The sequence below is a fragment of the Dipodomys spectabilis genome, unplaced genomic scaffold (genome assembly GCF_019054845.1).
Source record: "Dipodomys spectabilis isolate Male_0828 unplaced genomic scaffold, ASM1905484v1 ptg000076l, whole genome shotgun sequence".
Taxonomy (NCBI): domain Eukaryota; kingdom Metazoa; phylum Chordata; class Mammalia; order Rodentia; family Heteromyidae; genus Dipodomys; species Dipodomys spectabilis.
Genome location: NW_024870753.1, coordinates 9,574,157 through 9,601,174, shown reverse-complemented (window position 1 = coordinate 9,601,174; position 27,018 = coordinate 9,574,157). Strand labels below are relative to the sequence as shown.

At 58.6% G+C, this 27,018-nt stretch overlaps 1 protein-coding gene across 2 annotated transcripts; it reads left to right on the top strand.

Moving 5' to 3' along the window:
• Positions 1-13,096: 13,096 nt before the first annotated feature.
• On the top strand, positions 13,097-26,164 carry Scn3b (sodium voltage-gated channel beta subunit 3). 2 transcript variants are annotated; one of them, XM_042682831.1, is made up of 6 exons: positions 13,097-13,273; positions 16,761-16,924; positions 18,029-18,254; positions 20,817-20,955; positions 22,373-22,461; positions 22,768-26,164. In XM_042682831.1, the coding sequence occupies exons 1-5, from the start codon at positions 13,219-13,221 to the stop codon at positions 22,434-22,436; spliced, it is 648 nt and encodes a 215-aa protein (XP_042538765.1). In that variant the 5' UTR covers positions 13,097-13,218; the 3' UTR covers positions 22,437-22,461; positions 22,768-26,164. The 2 variants fall into 2 exon arrangements, with proteins under 2 accessions (XP_042538765.1, XP_042538764.1); XM_042682830.1 differs by having other exon boundaries at positions 22,373-26,164.
• The last annotated feature ends 854 nt before the right edge of the window (positions 26,165-27,018 follow it).

Sequence of the window (27,018 nt, the reverse complement as noted above, 5' to 3'; positions counted from 1 at the left end):
GCCAACAACTGCAGGTCATGGAACTCGCCAGCCATCAACACCCGCATACACAGGCAGAAGAAAAGCATGAGAAACCCACGAATGTGAACCAGGGGTCACTTCAGGACTGGAGCTCAGACTGCGGGGGGGGGGGGGGGGGGGGGCGAAAAGCGTGGTTTCAGCAAAGTCTAATTAAGGCATTGAAGAAAATCCAATTTGGAATGGATTGGGAGGCTGCCTCAGCACCAGGAGATGCTTATCGGAGGCTCAGAGGCCGGGCCAGAGTGCTGGGCCGGGCAGCCCTCCCCTCCCCTCCCCACCCCTCCCCTCCCCTCCCCTCCCCTCCCCTCCCCTCCCGCCTCCTGTCTGCCTGGTCCAGTGTTTCCTGCAACCTCTGCCGTCCTTGCAGACATCTGCTCCATGTATCAGCGGCCTCACCCACGCACGCGGGTGGCTTCGTCTCCGAGCGGCGGCTGTGGAGCCCCCTGCATCTGCATCAGCTGTCAGCCCCGCTGTGGTAACACAGTTCTGCAGCCAGTCCCCCCAGCTCCCTCCCTCTGGGGGCCTGGGGGGGCGTCTGTCCCTCGCCCCCTCCAGCCCCAGTGCTTGCTGCCTCCTCTTCCCGTGCCCTGCTCGCCTTTGCTTCTTGCTTGCAGTGACACACGGGAGCATTTAGGACCTTCCCAGAGAGCCGGGGGGGGGGGGGAGGGGGGCCGACCCCTGTCACCTGGTCTCTAGTAAAGTAGCGCAGCGCTGAGGACGCGCCCCACGCTGCCGCGTGTGCTGAGCGGGAGTTTGACTTCTCGTCTCCATCCCAGGGTTGTCCCCTGTCCCTTCCCGCTGGTCCCCTGTCCCCTCGGCCGCTCTGCTGGGGTCCGCTCTGGCCTTCCAGGCCTCCCCACGCGCCCTCGGAGGGAGAGAGGCCCGAGAGGCCCAGCCCTCACACGCAAAGATTGCAGCCTGTGGCAGTCAGACAATCAAGAAGGAGCCTGCGCTGTCAGCCAGCATCGTCCCACAAGGCAGGCCTGGGATCAGGGAGACAATGAATCCCCATCAGGACGGAGTGGAGCCTAAACAATCCCTGCTCACCACTGGCACCAAACAGCCTCGAACCTCCATATTGAACGCAGCCCAGTGAGGAGCCACCGGGCTGCCTGAGGCCGCAGCCCCTCCCCCCAGCTCCCCCCCCTACCCCAGATCCACAAATCCAAAGCTGGAGTCCTGAGGCCACGGGGCAGCCCTCTGCAGGGCCTACGCTGGCCAGGTCACAGTGCGTCACAGGCAGAAAAGCCACCTACGGTTGGTTGGTTTGGTGTTTTTCATTTGTTTGTCTTGGACTCAGATAAACCATGCATCTTTTGGTAGTTTTTTCCACGCTCCTTTCCGCTAGCTGAGCCTCATCTGCCCGCAGACAGGAAGTCTGCCTGCAGGCACACAGCAGGCCGGACCAGGAAATGGACAGGAGATGCAGAGACAAGATGCCCCTCCCCGCAGCTGATCCCTGCGGAGGAAGAGCCAGGGATCGGCGCTGGGCCCGCCCGCCCGCACTCGCCAGAGTGACTGCCTCACAGGAAGGTGGGCACAGGCTACGTGTAAGTCCTGTAATAGAATGGTGGGAGCAGCCTCCGGTCTGCCCTGCGTCTCACAGGAAAGGAGTGGACGGGAGAACGCAGGCCGCCAGGCCCATGTGAGAGACGAGGGTCTTCTATTTCTAGGTTGGGCCAACCTGGTAACCATGCACAGAGAACCCTGGGACTCAGAAACCCTTTTGACTTTCTCTCCTTGTTAGTACGTTTCCTAACTCCCACTTCTAAGACGCCCATCTGCCTACATCTTTGCCCAGCCCAGCTTTGTTCATCTAAGATGGTGCATTATTGATGAGAGCCTTTCACCTCAGCCCTCTGCTGCTCGGGAAGGTTTGGCAGGTTTGCGACTACGTAGGAGATGTCATTCACCACCCCTGGTGATGCCGGGACCCTGGACCACGTCTAGGAGAAAGTGGTGATCAAGTTACTGCCTCATCTGCCATGAAAGCCCTGGACCCCTCCAGGGAGTGTGGCGGTGCATGCCGGGAGTCTCAGCCGAGGCAGGGGGTGGTGAGGCTCCAGGCCGGCCTCCCGGACTGGACAGCAAGACCACGTCTCAAAAATAAAGCAGCTGAAAACGATAGAAATGATCTCCTCACCCATCTGGAGGCTTGGATTCCGGCAACAAGGTACAGTCATGGTTAGTTTCGGGAGAGTTCTTTCTCCTAGGGTTGCAGATGGCCACTTCCCCCTTGTTGCTCATGCGGCCTCTTCCTTTGGGGTGACAAAAAGCGTCCGAATTCTGCATCTTCCCATCTCTCTCCTTCTTCTCCCTCCCTCTTTCGCCCCAAGCTTATGAACGCGAGCCTTATTTGCTTCTTGCCTTAGCTTTTTCAAGCCAGGCCAGAGCTCTACCACTTGAGCCACACCTCCACTTCCAACCCAGGGCCTCGGGTTTGCCAGGCTGGTGCTCAGCCACTTGAGCCATGCTTCCAACACTACTTTTTGTTGGTTATTTTGGAAGTGGAGTCTTGTGGAATTCTCGGTCTGGGCTAGTTATGACCTGGGATCCTCAGATCTCCACCTCCTGAGGAGCTGGTATCATAGATGTGAGTGTGGAGGCGGCGTCTTTCTTGGGGAGCTCTTCTTGGAAGGCTGCCCAGTCATCGGGAGGCTCCTGCCCCAGGACCTCATCTAAACCTGATTTTCTCTGCAAAGCCCGGCCTCGGAATCCCACCTTGCCAGGAGGTTAGGGTTTCCTGTGGACTGGGGGCCCCGGTCAGTGCCAGCTGCGTTGTGCTGTGCCCTGGTCTGGGCTCCTGACCGGGAAAGGAGGTTGAGGATGCGATCCTCCGGCCCTGGCTGCCCTGTGCTTCCCACAGGAGCTGTGCTGCACGCATCACCACAACCTGCACTGCACAGATGCTTGTCTCCTTTTGGGGGCTGTAGGGGGGGCAGTCCTGGGGCTTGAACTCAGGACCTGGGCACTGACCCTGAGCTTCCTTTGCTCAAGGCTAGCACTCCACCATTTGGCTCACAGCTCCACTTGCGGCGTTTTCTGTGTCTGTGGTGCTGAGGCATCGAGCGCAAGGCTTCACGCACACTAGGCGAGCGCTCCACCTGGAGCCACCTTCCCACCTTCCCAGCCTCTCCTTTGTTTCTAAAACATTTCTCAAAAAAAAAAAAAATACTTGAACCAGGCCTATGACTGTCCCGTGTGAGGCTCACTGTTCAATGGAAAGGTGCGTTCCCAAGGGAAGAAAATGGAGGCTCTGCAGGGCAGCTGGGCTCTGGGCCTGCATTTGAGTCCCTGCCTGAGACTGTGCTCTGTCCGTCGTCCACCAGGCCAGGTCCACGCTCAGACCTCAGAATCTCTTGCTAGGTGAGGCGGCAGGAATGAGACCAGCAGAGGCGGCAGGAATGAGACCAGCAGAGGGAAAGCTGGCGGCCAGCCCCGCCTCCTGGCTGCAGGAGAAGGGTGGCTCACGCCTGTCATCCTCGCTACTCAGGAGGCTGAGATCTGAGGATTGAGGTTCAAGGCCAGCCCAGGCAGGAAAGTCTGTGAGACTCTGATCTCCAATAAACCACCAGAAAACTGGAAGTGCGCTGTGGCTCAAATGGTAGAGGACTAGCCTTGAGCTGAAGAGCTGAGGGACAGCCCCCAAGCCCAGAGTTCAAGCCCCATGACCGCAAAAAGAAAAAAAAGGCAGGTAAGGGAAATAGGAAAGTTTGCTCTGTCTGGTGTTGTTACCAGGCCATCCCCGGGTCGCAGGCGCCCGCGGCTCCTCCTACATCCATCAGAATTTATTTTTATCTCATAGCCTCCCAGTTGGAGCTGAACGCGCTGCTCTTTGCCTGCTGGGGAAGGTTGCCATGGAAACGCGTTCAGGGGCAGCAAGTCTGATGTATAACACATCTGCAAGCAGGAGCTAAAGCACCCACCACTCCCAGAGGCGAAGATGTGGGGCCCTCCCCCTCCCCCCTCCCCTACCCTCCCTCCTCCTCCCACCCCCGCCATTCCCGGAGATCCTCAAGTCAATCAACGCTCACCAAGGGTTTTCTTTCTTTTTTATTTCTTCGTCTTTCAAGCTTTATGAACTCAGATTCCAACGTCCATCTTGAAACAATGTCTAGGACACTGGTCTGCTCTGCGCAGGCCCCATCAAGGAAGCACAGGGTTAGACAACATTCGGGGACAGGCAGGCAGCACAAAGGCTCCCTCCGCCAGGCTCTCTCTTCTGATGCCTCCGCCATCCTGACCCAGTGCTGAGTCCTGCCCAGGCCCAGGCCAGCTCTGAGGACGGAAGGCACCGCGACCAGGTCGGCCATGGGATGGCGGGCATCATGACTCGGATTCCTGGCCTTGCCTCTGCCCTCCAGCCCGGGGCCTGGCTCCGGGCGCCCCCACTGCCTCGTGGGCCTGGGGGGGTCACGGGCCCCCGAGCCTGCATTTCTTCCCATTCCGCACCCTGAGACCTACGGGCCGGGGTTACTAACCAGCTCCGGGAACGCTGGTAATGCCTGGCAGCTGACACAAGTCTTCGGCCTTCCCACTATTGCTGGCTATTGGCATCCGTGAGTTAAAAGCAAAAGCAACTCTCGAGTTACCCCTGGGACGGGCTTCTCCAGGCCTGCCCTGTGCTCCCGCGGTCCCTGGACCTGTGTCACCGCAGGGGCCTGTCCTCTTCACTAGACGGTCTTACACTTTTATTGCTGGGACAAAACACCTGAGCAACATAGATGAAGGAAGGGAAGGCCTGCGGTGCTCACGGCACGGAGGTGTTGGTCCACCGCAGCCGGGAGGCCTCGGCCAAGCAGGGCAGCGCTTAACGCGGTGGCCAGGGAGCCCAGACCAACAGAAAACCTGCACAGGCTCCTGTTCTATTCCATCTGGGGCCCGCAGCCTACCGGATGGTGCCGCCAACATTCAGGAGGCTCTCAGTGGCTCTCCTACACGTCAATCACCTCTGACCACTCCCTCGGTGGTTCACCCACATGTCAATCAGCAATCTACAGTAGAGTGTTTTAGACATCTCTCAGTCCCATCAAATCAAGAGTGGCCATTAGGGAATGAATTGCTTTGACAGCGAGTATTCTTTCTCATACATTGTATCATTAGTGCCAAGAACTGTGTTCAGGATGCAGTTCAACAGACAACACTGATTGTTATTGAATGAACAATGAATGAATGCTAGAACCGAAAGGGCCAAGAAATCATCTGAAACAGGAACTGCACTCATGGGTATCTCCAGAAGCCAGGCCCTGGTGACGCACAACTATACTCCTAGCCAAGCAGGAGGCTGAGATCTGAGAATGATGTTCAGAGCCAGCCTGAGTGGACAAAAAGCTGGAAGCGGTAGGCGCTGGCCTTGAACCTACACGCCAAGTGAGAGTGCAAGGTCCTGAGTTCAAGCCCCAGTACTAGCACAAAAGAAAGGGAAGCGTGGAGCAAAAGGAAACATTTTTTAAAAGACAGGAAAAGCATTTCCAGGGAAGTAACGGAGTCACTGCTCAAGGCCGTGCCTCTTATTCATGGGAAGGGTAGACTAGAAAAGCAGAAACACAGCTGGTATCTTCTAAACAAACGCTCCTTTTCCAAATTCCGTTTGATGTGGCACCATAGACTTTCCCCTCAGAGCCACCTGGAGTTTTATTATTTGAGGAGCCTGCACTGCAGTTTCTGTTTCTGCCACCCCTGGTTCTTCCTGTTGCTGCTTCAAGAGAAGAACACAGGAATGGCACTGTGCCCCAGGCCGCCGTCCCTCCTCTTCTCCTCCCTCCTTCCCTTCCTTGGGATGCAGCGCAAGGAAGGATGAAGCAAGTGACACGAATAGATTTGTCTCAGCTATGTCAGCCTGACAGCTTCAGTGCTTCCGAGACAGAGCCGCCTCTCCTACCGCCTTGCTTCCCTGCCTGCGCCCTTGGCCAAAGAGCCTTCCTCCTCCTCCACCTGCCCCTCCGCTTCCTTCTTCACGAGAGGAAACGCGAATGTTCAAAGTGGCATCGCGTGCTGGTGCTCAACAGAAATGATCGTTAGCTTCTGGTGGGCTCTGGTGGCATGCATGAGGGGCGGGAGTGGTTAGCTCATGCTGGGCCTCGGGTGATGGCCGGGCAGACGTAGGCCACTAAGTCACCACACGTGAACTGGCAGCCGCAGGCAGGGTCGGGCTGAGGATGCTCGCGGTGACCCGTGATGGGGGGGGCTCTGCGTGGAACAAGCTGGTCTGGAGGCACAGGAGGACGTGCAGGGAACGCGGTGCTCACTGAGCACCTGTGACAGGCCTGCGTCCTTCTCGACAGCGTGCCTGATAGAATGGGATCGCCACACTGTGAAAACTTTCCAAAACGGTTCCGATTTGTGTGAGCATCAGAAGGCACTCCTCCGCCTTTTACCAAAGCATAGTCTTTTCAGCAGCCCTCGGCGGGCGTGTGTGCAGTTCATACACATTTCCAGCTGATGAGGGACGGAGCACATCACCTCCACACTGTGGGGGAAAGCTTGTGACCCACACTGCGATGGTCGCATTGCTTCTGTTCCATCCTGCAAGAACCCACAGAGCGCTGGGAACAGCAAGCGGTTACGTTTCCACGTCTATGAGCAGCACACACACAGTGGTCACGCACAAGCTCACGTCTGTGAGCAGCACACCACACAGTGATCACACACGAGCTCACGTCTGTGAGCAGCACACACACAGTGATCACACAGGAGCTCACGTCTGTGAGCAGCACACAGTGATCACGCAGGAGCTCACGTCTGTGAGCAACACACACACAGTGGTCACGCACGAGCTCACGTCTGTGAGCAGCACACCACACAGTGATCACGCACGAGCTCACGTCTGTGAGCAGCACACAGTGATCACGCACAAGCTCACGTCTGTGAGCAGCACACAGTGATCACGCAGGAGCTCACGTCTGTGAGCAGCACACACACAGTGGTCACGCACGAGCTCACGTCTGTGAGCAGCACACATACAGTGATCACGCAGGAGCTCACGTCTATGAGCAGCACACAGTGATCACGCAGGAGCTCACGTCTATGAGCAGCACACCACACAGTGGTCACGCACGAGCTCACGTCTGTGAGCAGCACACCACACAGTGATCACGCACAAGCTCACGTCTGTGAGCAGCACACACACAGTGGTCACGCACGAGCTCACGTCTGTGAGCAGCACACAGTGATCACGCACGAGCTCACGTCTGTGAGCAGCACACACACAGTGATCACGCACGAGCTCACGTCTGTGAGCAGCACACATACAGTGATCATGCAGGAGCTCACGTCTGTGAACAGCACACAGTGATCACGCAGGAGCTCACGTCTATGAGCAGCACACCACACAGTGGTCACGCACGAGCTCACGTCTGTGAGCAGCACACCACACAGTGATCACGCACAAGCTCACGTCTGTGAGCAGCATACACACAGTGGTCACGCACGAGCTCACGTCTGTGAGCAGCACACAGTGATCATGCACGAGCTCACGTCTGTGAGCAGCACACAGTGATCACGCACGAGCTCACGTCTGTGAGCAGCATACACACAGTGATCACACACGAGCTCACGTCTGTGAGCAGCACACAGTGATCATGCACGAGCTCACGTCTGTGAGCAGCACACCACACAGTGATCACGCACGAGCTCACGTCTGTGAACAGCACACACACAGTGATCACGCACAAGTCTCACTCATATCTTTAGCTCTCTTTGTTTTTGACCAGTGCCTGAGACGTTTACTTCACCTTCTACAGGCTCTCTTGAGACTCAAGTAGGAAAGCGTATCTGATGGTACTTTGGGCATTTCAAACTTCCTGCGGGGCGTGCATAGATGACTTCACCTGGACCATGTTTCCAATTTGTTCTCCGTTGTTCTGTCAGGGTGATATATTTAAGGCAAATCTATTCGTGTAACTTGTTCTGACACAAGTGTGAGTGTCTACAGTTGAGGTAGGAGTTAGGAGGACTGGGAAGGAGGTGGGAGGGAAGATGAAGCCATGAAGACTGTGTTATTCCACAGGCCAACAGGGGGCGCCCGCACCCCGATCTCCATGGCAACCGAGGGAAGCGATGTAGTTAGAAGCGGTACCCAGGAGAGCAGGAAGCCAGGCGCCTCGTGAGCCGGGCCCCTGTGCCCTGCAGGGCAGCAATCCTCCCGCTCACCCTGGGCAGGATCTGCTCATCCCCAGGCTGGAAGACAGGCCCAGAGCAGAACGTTCCAGATGTCTGCTGAAAAATGCTGGGAGGTGGGATGAGAACGAAGTTCTCACGGCGCAGGCAAACCGCGGCGGGATTTAAGACAGATGGAAGATGAGGTTACTCGTTCCGTTGTCCGTGCTTGTGTAAACCTGGCATAATGCCAGTTTCGCATCCTTTCCTTCGTGCTCCGATTTCTCTGCTCGCCAGGGCAGCGGTGTGCCCTCTTTTGTTCCTTCACATCTGGGACCCACGAAAGAAGAGTCTCCCTCTGTGGGCGGACACAAGAATAGCAAGATCAAGGTCACAATGGCCTTGAGGCTGGGCTGGGCGGGGCAGGAAAGGTGCAGAGGACCGAGGCGAGCAGGGAGAGCCCTCTCCGCACGGCCGCAGAGGCTGGTCTGACGCCGGGCAGCCTGCGCCGCCGGCGCTGCCCGGCCTCCGCCCTGGCCCGGTGGGAAGCACGCGTGGCAGGGAGGGCAGGGAGGGACTTGTTTTGAGAGGAGCTAAATAAAGCTCTCCAGTGTGGCAGCTGCGGCGCTCATCTTACAGGAACTTCTAGGAAAGCTGCGCCCCAGCTCCGCTCCCTGGCTCTCCAGCCAGCGGAGCCAGGGGCTTGATCAGGGGGAGGAGGTCGGTCTGCAGTACACCACGAAGCAAAATACGCCCATGACTTCACCTGGAATGCATTTCCAGCATGTTCTCTATCATCCTGTCTCCTTCCTGTGGGGGAAGGGGGTGAGGAAGGGAGGGAGGGGGGAGAGAAAAGGGAGTAAAAGGGAGAGAGGGGAAAAAAGGCAGGGAGAGGGAGGGAGGGAGAGAGAGAGAAAGAAAGGGAGAGGGAGAGAGAGAGAGAGGGAGAGGGGGGGAGAGAGAGAGAGAGAGAGAGAGAGAGAGAGAGAGAGAGAGAGAGAGAGGGAGAGGGGGGGAGAGAGAGAGAGAGAGAGAGAGAGAGAGAGAGAGAGAGAGACCTAAAACTAAGGATGCTAAGCACACTGGATTTTGTGTCTTATTTAAGCACTGAGGAATTCTTCTCTACTCAAAGTGTCTGCAGTTGTCATTTAGTGTCAGGTTGGATTTGCTCCTCTGGGAGAGAAAGTCTTCTGATACAAAGAAGGGAGGTAAGATCATGGCCGAGGTGAACACTTTACTGCAGGAGAAAATCAGACAACCTTGAGTTTGAGCCCAGATCTTGCCCATTTGCTACTCTGCTTCAGTTTCCCAATAAAACAGCCACTATCACTATTCACTGTTAGTAATTATCAATATCAACTAGTAAAATAAAGTTTCTATCAGTCTATCAAATAGTAATAATACACACTTATTAGATAGTATGTATGACACTCTACAATTCAGAGCTCAAAAAAAGTTATAAATACCAGGTGCTAGTATTCACACCTGTAATCCTAGCTACTCAGGAGGCTGAGATCTGAGGATCCCAGTTCAAAGTCAGCCCAGGCAGAAATGTCCGTGAGACTCTTATTTCCAGTGAATGACTAGAAAAGCAGAAGTGGAGCTGTGGCTCAACGTGCTAGAGTGCTCGCCTTGAGTGAAAAAAGCTCAGGGACAGCGCCCAGGTCCTCAAGCCCTACAACCAAAAAAAAGTTACAAATATAATAATAATAAACACTTGTATGACACTTGCCATATGCCTGGCACTCTTGATAGAACGCTTAACTCCGGAGTGTGAATTAGACTGTACAATTGCCTTTTTAAAAAATCTAAGTCATCTTTATTTTGTCTTAGGTTAGTTTTTAGTCACTTCCTGATGATTGAAAACAGAGTTAAAGGACTCTCTGGTGATTCCCATAAGAATCTCATACTCAGCTGGGCGATGGTGGCTCCTGCCTGTCATCCCAGAGACCTGAGATCTGAGGATCAAAGTTCAAAGCCAGCTCAGGCAAGGGAAGTCCGTGGGACTCTTATCGCCAATAAACCACCAGAAAACCAGAAGTGGCGCTGTGGCTCAAGTGGTAGAGCGCTAGCCTTGAGCTGAAGACAGGAGTCTCAAGGACTTTCTTGCTGGGGCTGTCTTTGAACCCTGATCTTCAGATCTCAGCCTCCTGAGCAGGTAGGATTATAGGCGTGAACCAAGGGTGCAGGGCTTCGGGCCTGGCTTTGGTCTTCCATCCGAGCCTCTTGAAAGGCTAGGATTACAGGCGTGAGCCTCTGAATCCTGGCTGAAATGCAAGCCATCCCCTGGACGCTTTGATCCTCTCACCATTGGGTTCTCCCGTGGAATCCAGGAAGGGCCTGCATAGTTCAAGCACCAGGTCCCTGTTTCCGGTTCTCATCCCAGCATCCTTTGCTGTGACAACAGTGCACAGCAGGCTGGCAGGCCGGATGAGGGAACGGCCTGGAGACCCCATGCGGCTTAATTCCCCGTGTTCCTGGCTATGGTGTACACCTGTTTCTTCCCTCCCCTGTCCGGCGGGATGCCCTGCTGTTCAAAGTCTCCTCAGAATGGCAAAGGCAGGTCGCTGCACTTCCCCGTCTTGACTCGGACTTCAGCTACCTGTTGATCTTCAAATGCTCCTCTTGGCATTTCTCTGGGTTTCCAGAAGGGGACCCCATGACTGAGACCACCTGCCTCTCCCACAGTCCCCCGCCCCGCCCCCTCCAGCAGTCAGGGGGAACAGGGTTCCTGGTACCTGGTGGTACCATCCCCCTGCGTGAGCCTTCAGGTCAGATTTGTTATTGCTGTCCTTCCCACATCCCGCCCCCTGCACGTGTCAGACGCCATTCACGCCCCTCCACCACACTGTTCCTCATGCTGTTCCCTCCCCCTGAAGACGCTCCATGCCGTCCTCTTCTCAGTCTCTGAGCACACCTAGCACGGCCCTGGGCCTCTCTTTTGCCTTGGCCTGTCTGGCACCCCACCTTGCAGGGCTCTCCCATTTCTCTGACAGACCTCTTCTGATCCTTGTATTGATTTTGGCTTCCACGCTTCACTCTTCCCGTGCTCCCTCATGTTCATCCGTCGGCTGGATGGAGCCCTCTTGGCATGGGGTGCGTCCACCAGAACTCCCACTCGGCACCAAGGGCTTCATCTGCTGATGAGGTCAAAACGGGAGATGGTGGAAGTGTGCAAGATGGCGCCTCGCTGGAGGAAGTGGGTCATGCGTGTGGCCAGTGTTGTCTTCTTCACCCGCTTCCTGTTGCTACCACTAGATCAGCTTTGCTCTGCCTCTGCCTCTCTGCGGCGTCCTCATGGATCAACATCTCTGAAACTATAAGCTTCAGTGTGGAAGCCCTCCCCTTAAGCAGCAGCTGCTCCTCCTCCTCCTCCTCCTCCTCTGCCAGTCCTGGGGCTTGAATACAGGGCGCTGTCCCTGAGCTTTTTGTTCAAGGCTAGCTTTCTACCATTTGAGCTACAGCTCCACTTGTGGCTTTTTGCTGGCTAACTGGAGATGAGTCTCACTGAGCCCGGTGCCCGTGGCTCATGCCTATAACCCTAGCTACTCAGGAGGCTGAGATCTGAGGATTTCGGTCCAAAGCCAGCCCGGGCAGGAGAGACCATGAGACTCTTTATCTCCAATAAACCACTTGAAAACCGGAAGTGGCGCTGTTGTTCAAGTGGTAGAGCGCTAGCCTTGAGCTGAAGAGCTGAGGGACAGCGCCCAGGCCCAGGGTTCAGGCCCCACGACCGAGAAAAAAAAAGAAAAAGAAGGAAGAAAAAAAGGAAGAGGCAATGAAGCTCCACGGATGCGTGGATGGCGGAAGCTGGCTTTAAACGCAAACTGTATTGCCACGTTTCTAACGTGGGGGGATGAAGTACGCCAGCGCTTCCTTGGGCCTTCAAATGGACAAACGTGGGGGGGCCTGGGCAGCACCCCACATGGGGAGCACGCCTTCCTGGTCAGCACGCACATGGGGGGAGGGGCACGCCTTCCCGGTCAGCACCCACAGGGGGGAGGCACGCGTGCCTGGGCCCGAGAGTTCGGTGAAGCCACTTCAGCCTCCATCTGCGTCGCGGCTGCGGCCGATGCCCAGGATCCAGACGCCACTGCCCTCTTGCTGGGAAACGAGCGTTAAGAGCAACGTGGGGGGGGCGCAGGCCGGGGCGGGGGCGGGCCGCAGGCGCGGAGGGGGGGTCGTTGACCGGGGGAGGGCGTAGACCGGGGAAGGCCTAAGGGGGGGGGAAGGGGGCTGCAGGCGCGGAGGGAAGGCGTAGGGGGGCACAGGCCGGGGGGGGGGCGCAGGCCGGGGGGGGCGCAGGCCGGGGGGGGCGCAGGGATGGGGCGCCGCTCCTCCATCGCGGGTGGACTGGGGAACAGGTGCGTCTCGCGCGCGTGGCGCTGGGAACCAGTTCACCTGATGCTGGTCGGAGGCTGGCCTGGGAGGGCGGGTGTGTGTGTGTGTGCGGGGGGGGGGGGGGGCGGGTGTGCGCGGGGCGGGGGCGCGGGGCGGGGGCGCGGGAGACGCCGGAGCCCGGCTGTGGGCCGCGGTGACGTCACCGCGGCGGGGGCCCCGGGGGACCCCGCGCGTCCTCGGCGCCGGCTCCGCCCCGCGCGGGGTGGGGGGCGTGGCCGCGGCGGGGGAGGGTCGCGCGGGCCGGGCGGAGCCCCCGCGCATGTCCAGACCGACGGCGCTCGCCGAGGAGGGGCCGGAGCGGCCGCGGACCGCGCTGCAGGGGAAGGGGCTCGTCTCCGGCCGCGCCGCCCCCGGGCGCCTCCGCCCCTCGGCCCCGCTGACCCCCGCGAGCCGGGGCCCCGCGTCCGGGGCCGACGAGGGCGGATCCCGCGGCCGGGGGACACGCCCAGCCCCGAGCTCCGCGCCGCGGCGGCCCCGCGGGCGGCCATGGACCCCCTCGACGGCCCGGCCTCCTAGGCCCCGCGAGGGCCGCCGCGGGCGGAGCCGGGCCGGGCCGCGCAGCGCGGGGGCGCGGGGAGGCCGCTGGCCGCGGTGCTGAGCCGGGCCCGGGCCCGATCCAGGCCCCGGGTCGTCCCGGAGGCGTTCTGGAAGGATCGCGGCGCGCGCAGCCTTGCCCGGCCGCGCGACCCCGCCGACGGGATGCGCGCCCGCGCCGCGCCGCTCCCCGCGGCCGCCCTGCTGCTCGCCTCCTGGGGTAAGTGCGGCCCGCCGCGGGCATCAGGTGGGCGCCGGCCGCGGTCGGGCGCGGGGCGCGGGGCCGGAGCCGGCCGGGGTCGGGGTCGGGCTCCGGAGGGCGGCGCCGGCTCCGGGAGCGGGGAGAGGGGCCCCGGACCCCGCCGCCCGCGGGTCCGCTGAGCGCCACCGGGAAGCCCGCTGGGCCGCCCGCCGCTCGCCGGCCCGGGGCCGCTGGCCCCCGGTGGACGCCCCTGTGGTCCGCTGCGGGCCTGGGCGGCGGGGCGGGGCGGGGCCGGGCGTGACCGGCCGCCTCGCCCTGGGAGCCCGCACGTGTGCGGGGAGCGCGGCGGCGCGTGCGTGGAATCCGAGCGGGACCGGGGCCTGTAGTGGCCGCGTGGCCTGCGCGACCTCGGCGTCTCTGGGCGGAGGCCGCGCCCCCCCCTGCCCGCGCCCACCCCTGGCGTAGGCCCGCGGTCACTCCGGCCCCGCCGGAGGCCTCGGCGCGGGGCGGCTGCGCCACCCGGGGCTCGGCCGGGCTCCCCGCGGAACGGACGGGAAGAATAACACCAAGCCCCAAGGGCAGCCTTCCCGCCGCGCGCCCCAGGGCACAGGAGACCCGGGAGGAGCGGAGCCGCAGCCTCCCCCAGGGAGGCCCGCGCTGAGAGGCTGGGGGTGCAGATGGAGGGGAGACCTTTCTCTCCACGTTTTGAGTGAGAGTCCTCCCCCGGATTCCAGTGGCGGGGACCAGCGTGCTGCCATGCATGCAGTGATTCAGACTTGCACCGAGTAGCTTGGCGTCTCTGTCCTTTGCGTTGCCAGGTGAAACCTGAAACTCTAGCTCACGCCTGCCATCCTAGCTACTCAGGAGGTTGAGATCTGAGGATCGCGGTTCAAAGCCAGCCCGGGCAGGAAAGTCTGTGAGCCTCTGATCTCCAATTAAGGAGCAGAGAACTGAAGTGGCGCTGTGGCTCAAAGTGGTAGGAAGAGCGCAGGGACAGTGCCCAGGCCCTGAGTTCAAGACCTACAACTGGCAAGCAAAAACAAAACAACATAGCTGCTTCCTCATAGGTAGACTTTAGAAGTTGGCACAGATGATCGCTAACATCCCTTTACCCAACATTGCTAGGACTTAGAACGAAGACCGCTAGAATTAGCAGTCTGCCCCCCAACTCCACCCAGTGTCTTTGGGAAACCTGTACACACTGCACCCATCCTTGCATACCTTGGCTCACCTAACTGGAAAGCTCCAGAAGGGAGGGGGGCGGGGAATGTGTGGTGGCTGATGAAGAAAATGATCCCCACTCACAAATTCAAGTTCATTTGGCTTGCATGGAATTGGAATACTGGAAATAAATTAGTGTTAATATACTTCTTTTCAAGCCATATTTGCATAGAATGCCCACAAAGTGCGGAAACAACTTTCTGAGGACCTTCTGCAGGAAAGGAAAGAGAAGTTCCCTTTTTTATTGTCACGTGATAGCTTTAAGCCCTCCACCTGCGGCTGAAGCAGCTTACAAAGCAATCTTCACTGTTTCCTTTACTCCCTGTGGCAGTGCTGTGGGTGGTGAGTCAGGGGAACAGCTGTTGCCTGGCCTCTTCTAGACTGCTGTGGGCACACGGACCCCCGTCCTAGCATTCATCCTGATGCCCTCGGCTTTCCCCGGCCTCCCCCTTCCATTTAGCTCCTGTGCCTTCTGGATGGGCCTCTGCAGGCCTTCTCCCACAGCTCCCCATCTTGCCTGTGCCAGACCCAGCAGCATAACTGTTCATCTGAGAGGCCAAATCATCTCAGGATGTTGATGTCTAAAAATAAGCCCATTCCTGACATCTTTTTTTTTTTTTGGTTGTGGGGCTTGAACTCTGGGCCTGGGCGCTGTCACTCAGCACTTCAGCTCAAGGCTAGCGCTCTACAACTTGAGCCACTGCTCCACTTACGGTTTTCTGGTGGGTTTTATTGGAGATAAGAGTCTCATGACTGTTTCTGCCTGGGCTGGTTTTGAACCGTGATCTTCAGATCTCAGCCTCCTAAGTAGCTAGGATGACAGGTGTGAGCCACTGGGGGCCAGCAAATAACTTGTTTTTGTTGTTGTTGGTTGTGAGGCTTGAACTCAGGGCCTAGTGCTGTCCCTAGGTCAAAGCTAGTGCTGTACCACTTTGGGCCACAGCACCTCTCATTTATGACCTCTTTTGGTAATTATATTCTAATGAAGGCCTCTTGCTGCAAAGGAAGTGTTCTAGAGCAAGCTTGGGAAAGGCAATGTGACAATGGACAGACTTGGTGATAGCAGAAGAGTTGGTTCTCTTTGGTTAAATATAGCAGCCATTAACACAGCCTATTCTTCTTTCTCGTTTTTTTCCCCCCACAAATAATTAATAGGCTAAATCAACTTCGTGTGTGTCTGTGTGTGTGTCTTAGTCGTGGGGCTTGAACTCTGGGCCTGGGCGCTGTCCCTCAGCTCTTCAGCTCAAGGGGAGCGCTCTACCACTTGAGCTACAGCACCACTTCTAGTTTTCTAGTGGCTTATTGGAGATAAAAGTCTCAAGGACTTTCCTGCCTGGGCTGGCTTTGAACTGTGATCCTTAGATCTCAGCCTCCTGAGTAGCTAGGATGACAGGCGTGAGCCACTGGCGCCCGCTTGATCTTTCCATTTTTTAAAAATGAGTATGTTCTTTGTCCATGCTAGACGCCACATGAGTGTGCACACATGCACACGCACACACACGCACACACACACACACATTCCTTCTCGCCAGACCCTGCCTACAGGCCCTCAGCGTCTTGTTCCCCCGTGGGCACGGCGGCTGCATGCAGCTTCCTTTTGTGAGATGTGATGTCCCTGGCAGGTTCCGACCGTGCAGATTTGTTCTGAACACCACGGAACTCCTTCCGCCTCTGCCTGTCAGTGCCGCCCACATTTGCGTTTGTTTTATTGCCAGCTGTGCCCCACTTTGGATTAAGCCTGAGTCTGAGATCTGGTACACTCGCCTTGCCCACGTGGGTCTGCGCGTCTGGAGGGCAGGGCCTGTGACGGAATCCCCGGGGCCAGGCCTCACCCCCACATTACCCCTCTTTTCCTAAAGTGCAGATAGGGTGAGGTCTCTGGACAGCTTTAGAGAACTTGGAGTCTCAGACAACAAACAACACGAGGTTGCGTCCACCTTTCCAGACGCGTGTGCCAGACCCGCCCAGCGGCAAGGAGCCGCGCCTCCCAGCAACACAGCGCCTGCCGAGCTGCTTGGCCCTGGGTAGAGGCCTGGAAGTGGCTAGAGCTCCACCAGGTCCTTTCGCGCACATGCGCATGTGGCCGTGGATGTGGCGCAGGGTGGAAGGACTCCGTGGCTGGTGGGTTGCTGGCTGGGAGCCAGCCCCGTCCATCCGCCCGTGCATCCGCCTGGACAGGGAGACGGGAGAGCGGCGTCCATCCGCCCGTGCATCCGCCTGTGCGCGAGGCCACACCCGGCCTCACGCCTCCCTTCTCTGCCCCTCCTCCCTGTCCCCTCTGCAGCTGGGGTCTGCCTCCCCGTGTGCGTGGAGGTGCCCTCGGAGACGGAGGCGGTCCAGGGCGAGCCCATGAAGCTGCGCTGCATCTCCTGCATGAAGAGGGAGGAGGTGGAGGCCACCACGGTGGTCGAGTGGTTCTACAGGCCGGAGGGCGGTAAAGACTTCCTTGTATGTCCTGGCCTGTGCGGCCGCTCCCCAGCTCCCACGCGGTCTCTCTTCCTTCAGCTCAGCCACGGGCCAGGCAGAGGCCGGCCTGGCTGGAAGGCAGCCTGGCTGGGAGGAGGGAGGAAGCCCTGCTTAGAGCTTGGGTGTGCTAGCGCCTGTCCTGCGGCCTCTGGTCTGTCCCGTCCTCCCTGCAGTCCCGAGACGTGGTTAGGGAACGCAGAGCAGAGCAGAGCAGAGCCTCCCTGTAGACGCAGCGCAGGCTGCCCTCCCCCCCTGCCCCAGACAGCGCTATGCCCGCGCCCCGCCGCACCCATCATCCTAGCTGCCCAGGAGGCTGAGATCTGAGGATGGCAGCTTCGAGCCAGCCCACACGGGAAAGTCCAGCAAAAAGCTGGAGGTAGAGGTGTGGCCTAAGTGGTCAAGCACCAGTCTTGAGCTGAAAAGCCCAGGGACAGCGCCCAGCCATTTTGGCAGCGCCCTTTACCTTCCTGGCAGAGCAGGAAATGGAGACCTCGCCGGGGAAATCCCGCAGGTCCAGCCGCAGCTGGTGCGCGCCCTTCGGGGGCACGGTGGCACGAGTCCTTCAGAAAACGAAGGAATTTCAGTCCTTGGGCCCAACATGAAAACCCTGAGGTTCAGATGTCCAGGGGCAGCGGGGGACCCTGGGTCCTGCCCTGGCCAGGCCAGCTGCCGCCTGTCCCAGGGCCAGCCAGGCTGGGCCGCCATGCTTCCCGCTCCGCCTTCCTGTCCACCTCCTGCCGCCCCTCCTCTGCTCCTGCTCCTGGGCCCCGGAAAGCACCAGCCACCTTCCCTCCTTCCCCCTTCTCCCCTGGCTTTTCCTGCCAGGCTTTCCCTACTCACCCCTTCCCGCCTCTCCCCTGTGGGTCCACGTGTCCCGACACCTGTCTGCCTCCTCTCCGCTACCGTTCTGTTCCACCCCTGCCGCAGTGTGGCTCTCCTGGGGACATGGCCCCTTCTGCCCGGCCCACCTTTCCTTCACGCCCCTGCCCCACCCCCTGCCCCTCCCCCCTGCCCCCTCCCTCCTGCCCCTGCCCCCCTGCCCCTGCCCCCTCTCCTGGCTCCACCTGCCCCGTCCTCTGCCTGCAGATCTTTGAGTATCGGAATGGCCACCAGGAGGTGGAGAGCCCCTTCCAGGGGCGGCTGCAGTGGAACGGGAGCAAGGACCTGCAGGACGTGTCCATCACCGTGCTCAACGTCACCCTCAACGACTCGGGGCTCTACACCTGCAACGTGTCCCGCGAGTTCGAGTTTGAGGCGCATCGGCCCTTTGTGAAGACCACGCGGCTGATTCCTCTCCGGGTCACGGAGGAAGGTGAGGCGCAGGGCCGGCCGGTGGGGGGTGGAGGGGGGGACCTGGCAGGCGCTACAGGCCGGCAGGAGGGCCCTGCTCCCCCAGCTGCCTCACCGCCGCCCCTCTGCCCCGCCAAGGCTCGGAGGACAGCGGGGCCGCGAGCCAGCGGTGGAGGCCGCCTCGCTCAGCCGGGGCCTGCGTGGACGCTCAGAGAAGCGTGGGGTTATCTACAAGTTCTCTCCCTTCCCACCCGGAAGCCAGCGACAGCGCCAAAGCGGTGCTCTCAGGGTTCAGCAAGCCCCAGAGCCAGATGCAGTAGTTCATTTTTATTTCTTGGGGTAGTGGGACTTGAACTCGGTGCCTGTGCTTGCTAGTGGAGCCTCGACCCGGCCCTCGCCGCTGTCACTTGCTTTTCAGGCAGGGCTCGTGGGGCTGGCTTTGCACTGTGGTTCCCCGCCTCGCTCCCCCGTACTGAGACCGGGGTGCCCAGGCCGACACCACACCCGCCCTTCACGCTGGGCTTCTTAGAACACACACTTTCTGATTGTGTAGAATTTGCATCGTCCAGCAGGCCGCCCGGGAATGCTGGCGCTGTGAGAGCGCTCTCTGAGCCATCTTTTTGGCTTTGGCGTCTGGCTTCCTCTGCCGCAATCACCACCCTTCGCCACCTGTGGCATTTTTCTTCCCATATACCCATTCTTGGCGGGAAGTGACCCTCGAGAGCTGTCCGAGGGCACCGTCTGCAGACGCCTCCGGCTGCGTCCGTGTCTGGGAGCCGGTGGCTCTCGCAGCACCCCAACACAGTCCAAGCCCAGAACCCAGGCAGGACGTCCAGCTCTTCATTTCCTCCTGTAGTCTCACCAGCGGGCCGGGAGCTGTGCTTCCAGCTCCTTGCAAATGTGTCTTCACACGCCAGCATGTGATCAGCTCAGCCAGGGGCCCGCTCACAGCGGCCGCTCAGTCATGTCCTTAGCATGCTCCTAGCATGTTCTTAGCATCATGGCTGCCCTTAGACATAGAAGGGTGAGCTCATTGCGGCCTGGGTCATGAAAAAAAGCAAGTGAGGTCAAAGTCAGCATCCTGCCTAGAGCAGCGACCCAGGAACCCTGACCGCCGGGACGCAGTCTATGTTTTTATTTTAAGTCATATTGTGGGTAAAAATAAAGAGGTGAAGGTTGTCCCGTCCTGAGAGTGAATGGCAGAGAAGATGCAGGTACACCAAGATTAAAGTGGAAGGTGGATCCCTTATGGAGGCAGAAAATGCTCAGAGCACCCGAGTGGAGGGGTGAGTCCCTGCCCCTCTCCGTGTCCAAGGTGAGCAGCAGGGGCGCGGCTGGCGGCTCTCTGGAGTATGGAGTAGCTTCTCTTCAAAAGTTCCATTCCTCTCCTGTTTACTTCGCCCGCTCCTCTCTGGGGACCGGAGCCTGGCGCCCTCTGCTGTTCAACCTCTGGAACTGTTGGCTGCGGCCTTCTAGATCTAGGTAGATGCCACTCCGAGGCCTTTGCCTCCAGAGGCCCCCTGGCCCTGGGGGAGTGAGCTAGCCAGGCAGCCTTGGGTAAGAAGAGAGGGGAGACAGGGTTATTAGAACCTCAGAGCTGCTCGGATGGTTCAGTTGGAAAGAAGTGTGGAGGATCCCCGGGAGGCGTTCTCAAATATAGGTCTGCCAGACTCAAAGCTGCAGGTGCGAACTCAGTGGGTTGGGTGCTGTCTGTCATGTTTAGGTTGAAACACCCCCTCCCCCCGGACTGGGGGAGGCAGCTCTGGGGCTGTGAGTGAGGGGCTGGCTCACGGGTGTGAAAGGGAGAGAGAGGCGGGGCAGAATCCATTTACCACCCCAGCCGCCTGCCCTCCTCCCACCCCACGCCACCACCCGCCTTTTGTTTGTCTTCTTTCTTCTCTGCTGTCCTTATGGTCCCTTGGCAGCCTCCCATGGGACCCTCCCCGTACCCCGGTTGCTCAGAGGTGGCGACCCCATCTCCCCATCCCCCATCCCTGGGCCTTTCTGTTCAAGTTGGACTCTTCCTGGCCTTAGGCTCTTAGCCCCTGTTCTGAATAGAAATCTAAAGCCTCTTTACCTAGAGGAACTGAAACCCCTGAGAAGGGGCATGGAGGCATGGCTCAAGGGGTAGAACACCTGCCCAACAAGCACAAGGCCCTGCGTTCAAACCCGTGTGCCACCACCGCGAAAAACAACCCACTGAGAACAGCTTCCGGGGTGGAACTCCTGAATGAAGCAGACAGTGAAAGCTCCAGCTCCTTTAGCGTTGATGCTCAGTTAAGCCACACTTAGCCCAGCACCAGTGCTCACACCTGTAAGCCTAGCTATTCAGGAGGCTGAGATCTGAGGGTCAAAGTTAAAGCCAAAAAATCCAAGGGACTATCTCCAACTAACCAGTGTAAAAAGTACTGGATTGAGGCCTGGCTGGAGTGGGAAAGCACCAGCTGTGAGCAAGCAGCCAGACGAGAGGAGGAGGCGCTGAGTTCAGGCCCCAGAACTGGCGCACACAGAACAGGCCCCCACGGCAGGTGCGGGTGCGTGGGACACCCACATCAGAGTCTCCTCCTCCTCCTCCTCCTCGCAGCTGGAGAGGACTTCACCTCTGTGGTCTCGGAGATCATGATGTACATCCTGCTGGTCTTCCTCACCTTGTGGCTGCTCATTGAGATGATATACTGCTACAGAAAGGTCTCGAAGGCCGAGGAGGCAGCCCAAGAGAGCGCGTGAGTGCAAAGCCACCGAAGTCATGGTGAGAGCTGTCAGGGGCGAGGAGATGGCTGGGCAGCCGTCGGGACAGCCCACCACGCAGGCAACACCATTGCCCCCATTTACAGATGAGCAACAGCAAAGGGGGAGCGTTGCCCGCAGACCCTTGCCAGCCCGCCCCGCCCCGCCCCACAGTCCCCCTCCCCCCGCCCCGGCCCGGCCCGGCCCATACAGTCTCGAGCAGCAGGCAGGGGTCAAGTGGCCTGCTGGGGTTGGGCACAGTGAATGGAGATGGCGGGATTTGAACCTGGCCTCCCTGTCCCTCGCATCCATTCCCACTCCTTGTGTGGTGGTCAGCTGGTTCCTCCAGGGCGCTACCCCGAGTCCCGCGTTCTTCCCTTAGAACCTCGAAGCCATTGAAGACCCCACCCAGGGGCTGTAAAGGTCTCCTGTCCAGCCCACACCTTCCTCGTTCCACCAAGACCCCGGGTCCCTCAAGAGCACATACGAGAAATGGGGGACACGCGAGAGAAGGGGCTAAGGGACCACGCTGGCAGGCTGAGCGGGGAGAGGAAAGACAGAAAAGAACACAGGCCTCAGCGGGCCGCCCAGGCCACAGCCTGCAAAGCCAGGGCTGCTAGCACCTGGAAATGGGTGTGAAACGCTGAGCACGGATGCTGCACGCACAGCGCTAGTCCCCGCTACTCGGGAGGCTGAGAGCTGAGCATTATGGCTTGAACCTAGCCTGGGCAGAAAAGCCCATTTGACTCTTACTTCCAACTAACCAGCAAAAGGCCAGAAGCAGAGGTATGACTCAAATGGTAGAATGCAAAGCCAAGGGAGAGCGCAAGGCCCTGAGTTCAAGGCCTAGTACTGGCACTAAGTCATAAATAAAACCCTATTTTACACAATATCTATGGTCTCAGGAAAGTAAAAAAATATGTATGATCATATACAGATAAATTATGCTGAAGCAGGCTGTGATTGCTTAATTGCTTAGATTTTGGTGCTTGAGCAGGAAATGCTCATGCTTAGACAGGAAGTACCCAGGCTTAGGAAGTACCTAGATTGGGCCCATATAGGAAACAGAATTGGAACTAAGACCCTCAGAACCAGAATCCCAGAGAGCTGTGACCCATCCACAGCGACCAGAGGCAAGTCCAGGAAATTTACCCTGACTCCACATAGAAGCATAAAAGAGTCTGGAGAATTAGCAACCAGAAGCCTGGCCTCACAGTACTTGGATTTTAGTTGATAGGACTCCTGTGATCCAGGCAGCTCTGAGATGAGGAACTCAGGGGAAGCGTCTCAGGCAGTGCCATGGTGCGTCTCACGGACACACGGGAGACGTCATTCTTCCCAGACTGATACCTGCAGGTCCATGTCAGTCTGATCCACGAGCAAGCCACGCTCTCTTCCCTGCCCGCCCTGTAGGTCTGACTACCTTGCCATCCCGTCGGAGCACAAGGAGAACGCCGCGGTCCCCGTGGAGGAATAGCGCCAGGGCCTCGCGGTGGCTCCAGGTGACATCCAGGATGTGGAGGGGAGGGGACTGCGGGGTCTCGGCTGCCTGGGGCACCCGCAGCCCCAGTGACTTCACGTCTGGCTCCTTAGGCCAGGTTCTCCCCACCCTTGAGGTTCTTTGGTTGATGCTCAAGTGTCCAGTCTTTCAGGGGTGACCTGAGCCATGGGGAAACCTCATTCCCCGCCCCCCCCCCCCCCCCCCCGCCTCCCCAGCATCCGATCCCCGCCTGCTCCCTCTCTGAGCACAGCATGTTTGGATTCCACCGGGGCTGGAAGTTCTCAGTGAGTTGTTTTGTCGTTGGTAGGTGGCCTCCGCACCCGGGTTCGAGAGGTGGAGGGCAGCAGGAGGCGCAGCCCAGCCCGCCCTCGCTGCAGCCGCACCTCTCCCCTGCCCACGTGGCGTGCATCCACCGCATCCAACCTTTCACTCCCGACCTCTCAAGACTCTGCCACCACGGAGGAGCCGGCATTTTCCACGGACTCAACCTCACCCTCTCCTGCCTTTTCCAGCCGGATTTCTCCTGTGGGCAGCCAGTGCTGCAGAAGTGCTGGGGAGGGGGTAGAGCGTCCCTCCGCTCCCCCGGCCGGGGCGGCTCTTCCTCCATTGCTGCAGGAGACGGAAGCAGGCAGTGACTCGGCTGGGTCAAAGCAAAAGCCTGCTGTGCACCGGGGCACTGTGAAGTCTAGTGTCCCCAGTTCATGGCCCACGTGGCTACAGCACCAGAGAGAAGCGTGCCTCTCTAGGTTCTCCTTCTATACGGACCGAGGGGTTCTCTGGAGCTTAGTACTCCAGCACTAGAGCCCGACAGGTCTCTGGAGACCTGGACTCCGTCCTGAGGCACCAAGGATGAAGGGCAATTTAAGGAGCTCGTCGGGGTCACATGACACCGTTCTGATCTTGTTTGGATTTCTCTCTGTCCTTAAAGAGAGCAGAGAAACAGTGGGAAAAATATTAGTCAACCTCATTTTCACTTTAGAGACTGGTCCAAGGGCAATACCCTTCATACCCGGCGATGAGAGAGGGGAGGGGGGTCTTAGCGGATGCCAGATGGCAGTGTCTGAGGCCCGGCCAGAGCCCTGCCCCTCGGAGCTGGGAGATTTATACACAAGGCCATTTTCCTTGGGCTTTGGGCTGCATGTAACAAGCCCATTTTCTTTCCATCTTTTCCATCCCAGAGATGTCCTTGAAATGAGACCCCACATGCATAAGTCGGAAGGAAATAATGCAATAAATCCAAAACCCTTAATAGTAATTTTCCACGCTATCCTTCTGAGACTGGGGATAGCCTGTTACAGTAGGAAACAAGTCTGGTTAGCACAGGTTTACCTAGCCACAACCGGTCCAGACCCCGCCCCCAGCAGCAAGCTCTTCCTTTCCAGGCCACTTCCGCTTGGTTCCGGGGGACCGGGCGCGTAGCTTGCGGTGAGGTTGTTTGCATGGCTGCTTTCTCTTCCTGCTTTCTTTGTGCAGGTGCTTGCTTAGCCGCACTGGGGTTTCAACTTGGGGTCTCAAGCTTGCTCTGCTTGCTGGTTTGGCTGGCACCCAACCATTTGAGCCTTGAATCCAGCCCAACTTTTTGTCAGTTATTTTGGAGGTGGCATCTTGCAGATTTTCCTTCCCGTGCTGGGCCTTGGGTCCTCTAGCTCTCAGCCTTCTGAGCAGCTCAGATCACAGGTGTGAGCCACCCGTTCCGGGCATTTCTTTTCCCCATCACTACCTTTTTTAAAAAGCCCCACCCCAATGTCTTCAAAGTGATTTCTGATGAAGCTGAATGATACGCATTGTTTATCCAAGTTATCTTTCTCTTCCCTTTTCTGACTCTTCAACCCCTCGCGTCGGTGATGCTGTCATTCGAGCGTATGGCTTGTGAGGCCATTTTATGCCTCTGCAGTGACCTCTTGGGGTGGAGACGAGGACGTTAGTTAAGCAGCTTTACTGAATCATCACACTAGAGACTCAGCGGGAGCCAGAATCTGAGCCTTCTCACCTCCATCCTGGCTTGCCGTCTGCCTAGACACTGCCGCCTCCTGCCCCTCTGTCACGTCCACCGAGCTCTTCCCTGCTCCTGCTTCCCCGCCAGCCCTCCCCCTCTTCTTCCCCCCCACCACTGCGCAGCGTGCTGGACGGCGGGACGGTGCCAGAGAGAGTCCATCTCATTCTCGTCTGATTGGGTTTGCGCTTCATCTCTCCAGAGCTGCCGCTCATCTCCTTCCCGGAGCCTTGACCGTGAGGATAAATCACCAGCCTATTTAAGTCTTCACCCTTCTCCCTCTTCCCGTATTCCTGCACAAGGCCCAGCTACACATGTGCGGCTCTGGAAGCTTCATCTGGCATGCTGTTGCTTGTCGAAGGGCTTAGAAGAGTTCTCAGGGGCCAGAGCCATTGTGAACCCCACCTGTCGTCCTGGCGCTGGGACGTCCCAAGGCTGATTCTCAATAACACAGCTGAGCCAGGGCCACGCGGAGCTCAGTGTGGTGCCGCCTAAGCCACTGCCTCACCACGAACGTACCCCGCTGGGCTCCAAGGCCGCTCGCCTCTTGGGCCTACACTGTCAGCTCAGCCTGGTGGCAGAGCTCCGACCTCGGGTGGGAAGACCTGGCAGCCAGTGCCCGTCCTTCCCCCAGCCTCCATTTCCACAGTTTACCTTTCCATTCTCCATCTCCAGCCATTTGCGTAGAGTTTTTTTTCTTCAAGGTGTTTTTGGGCGTGCCTTTGATGTCACACTAGAACTGTGAGTAGCAAAGGGAAATTCCCAAGGAGGAAATATGCTGAAAAATATGTCCCACAGTGAACGGCAAAGGGGAGGAGAAAGTACTCTGTCTCCTTCCAGTCCTACACAGGACAATAAAAACATGTCGGGAAGAGTAGTACACGCCAGTCCCACTAATCAGGAGGCTGAGGCAGGAGGAAAGCGGGAGCCCACAAGTTAGAGGTAAATCTTGCAAACCAGCCTTGTCCAACGCGAGAGGTGAGGGAGAGAGGAGAGCAAAGCAGAGAGAGAAGGCTGTGCCGATAGCCTTGCCGGAAGGCGCTAACTTTTCAGACACGTCTTTGACCATCCCCTTTCCCGGTAAGCGGAAGAGTAATGGGAGGAGAAAACAACAGAAACCTCTGCCCACCTCCCCCTGCAAACAGACGGGAGCCCCGGCTCCGTGGCCTCCTGTGGCTGCTGGAAATGGGTTCAGATAGTGCTTGGAGTGCCTGCTATCGGCCTTCCCACCATCCCTCCCCCGACTTCATCCAGCACCCACCCGTCTACACCCGAAGACCCTGGGTGTGAAAATGCCACCATCCAAACCCTGCTTCATCCCTCCGGTACCATGGTAGACGGTGAGCAAGTCTGACCACAGCTCTGGCGCAGGCCGGCTGCACCACAGAGCCCAAGTTGCTCGGTCCTTGCTCCCTGCGTCCGCGCTGCTGGCTGGACGGGCAGGGTGCGGGCGGGTGGGGAGGGCAGGGGGTAGAGCGGGGCGGGAAGGGAGGTCACCCTGACCAGTGCTTGTGAACCACCATCAAACACAACTAGCAAACTCGGCATAGCGGTAGATGGAATCTTCCCTCCTGGTCACCCCACAGCACCTCCTGCATTTCCTACCCCAGAAACATTGCGACAGACCACCCATGCCCACAGCCTAACGCTGCTCGTAGTGTTTTCTTTCAATAACCTTCCTGTTCTCAATAAAGCTGGCTCTGCTCTGCTCTGCGTGTGTCTGCTGCGTAGACTGGCGCCCCTCAGCACCTCATGGAACCCCCGTGCTGGATAGACTCCAGCCCTCCCCACCCAGCACCTACACCCTGTGAGCACACCCAGAGAACGGAAACACTCCCTAGCCTACCAGGAAACATGGCTCTGTGTGATCTTCCCTCCTCTACTGAGATTCAGAAGAGCACAGGAGACATCATCTCACCCAGCATCAACTTTGCTGACCCGGTGGTAGACACCAGTGGTGAGGGAACTCGGGGAGGTGGGGGGGCACGGCTCTCGCCTCCGCTTCCCGAGGCGCATCAATGCAAGGCAAAGCGTCTCCTGATTTCCCTCGTCCTGGAAGTGCCAAGATCCCTCAAAGGGAAAAGTACGACAGGAAACGGGATCCCGCCGCCACAGCTCTTACAGTAGCCCGGACTGAGCCGAAACAAAATCAGTCTGGGGTGTGATGGCTCATGGCCGGAACTGAGGCTGCGGGGGAGGCTCAGATGGGGAACATGTCACCGACTCCCAAGCAACCAGGCTGGGCGCAGTGGTGTGCTGCTGCGTCCGGGCTGCACAGGAGGTGTAAACAGGCGGATCGCGGTCCAGGCCAGCCAGGCACTGATGCCAGACCCTATTTGAAAAATAGAACAGAAAGGGCCGTGGACATCATTCAGGTGGCTGCCTGGCCAGAGCGAGGCCCGCAGTCACTCGTGCTGCAGAAGGACATCCTCAACACACCAGGGTGTGGGCGGCGCGACGACGCGGATCCGGCCCCGGCGGGCACGGCGCACACAGGCGCGCACGCCAGGAACACGCGCCACACGAGAAACCACGCGCACGGCCCACGCGTGATTCAGTGCTCCG

Excerpts from the sequence above, each read along its gene's own strand:
- Scn3b (XM_042682831.1), top strand. The coding sequence starts at position 13,219 with ATGCGCGCCCGCGCCGCGCCGCTCCCCGCGGCCGCCCTGCTGCTCGCC. Across the intron at positions 13,274-16,760 it reads CCTGCTGCTCGCCTCCTGGG|CTGGGGTCTGCCTCCCCGTG; the intron begins GTAAGTGCGGCC and ends TCCCCTCTGCAG. Across the intron at positions 18,255-20,816 it reads TCTCCGGGTCACGGAGGAAG|CTGGAGAGGACTTCACCTCT; the intron begins GTGAGGCGCAGG and ends TCCTCCTCGCAG.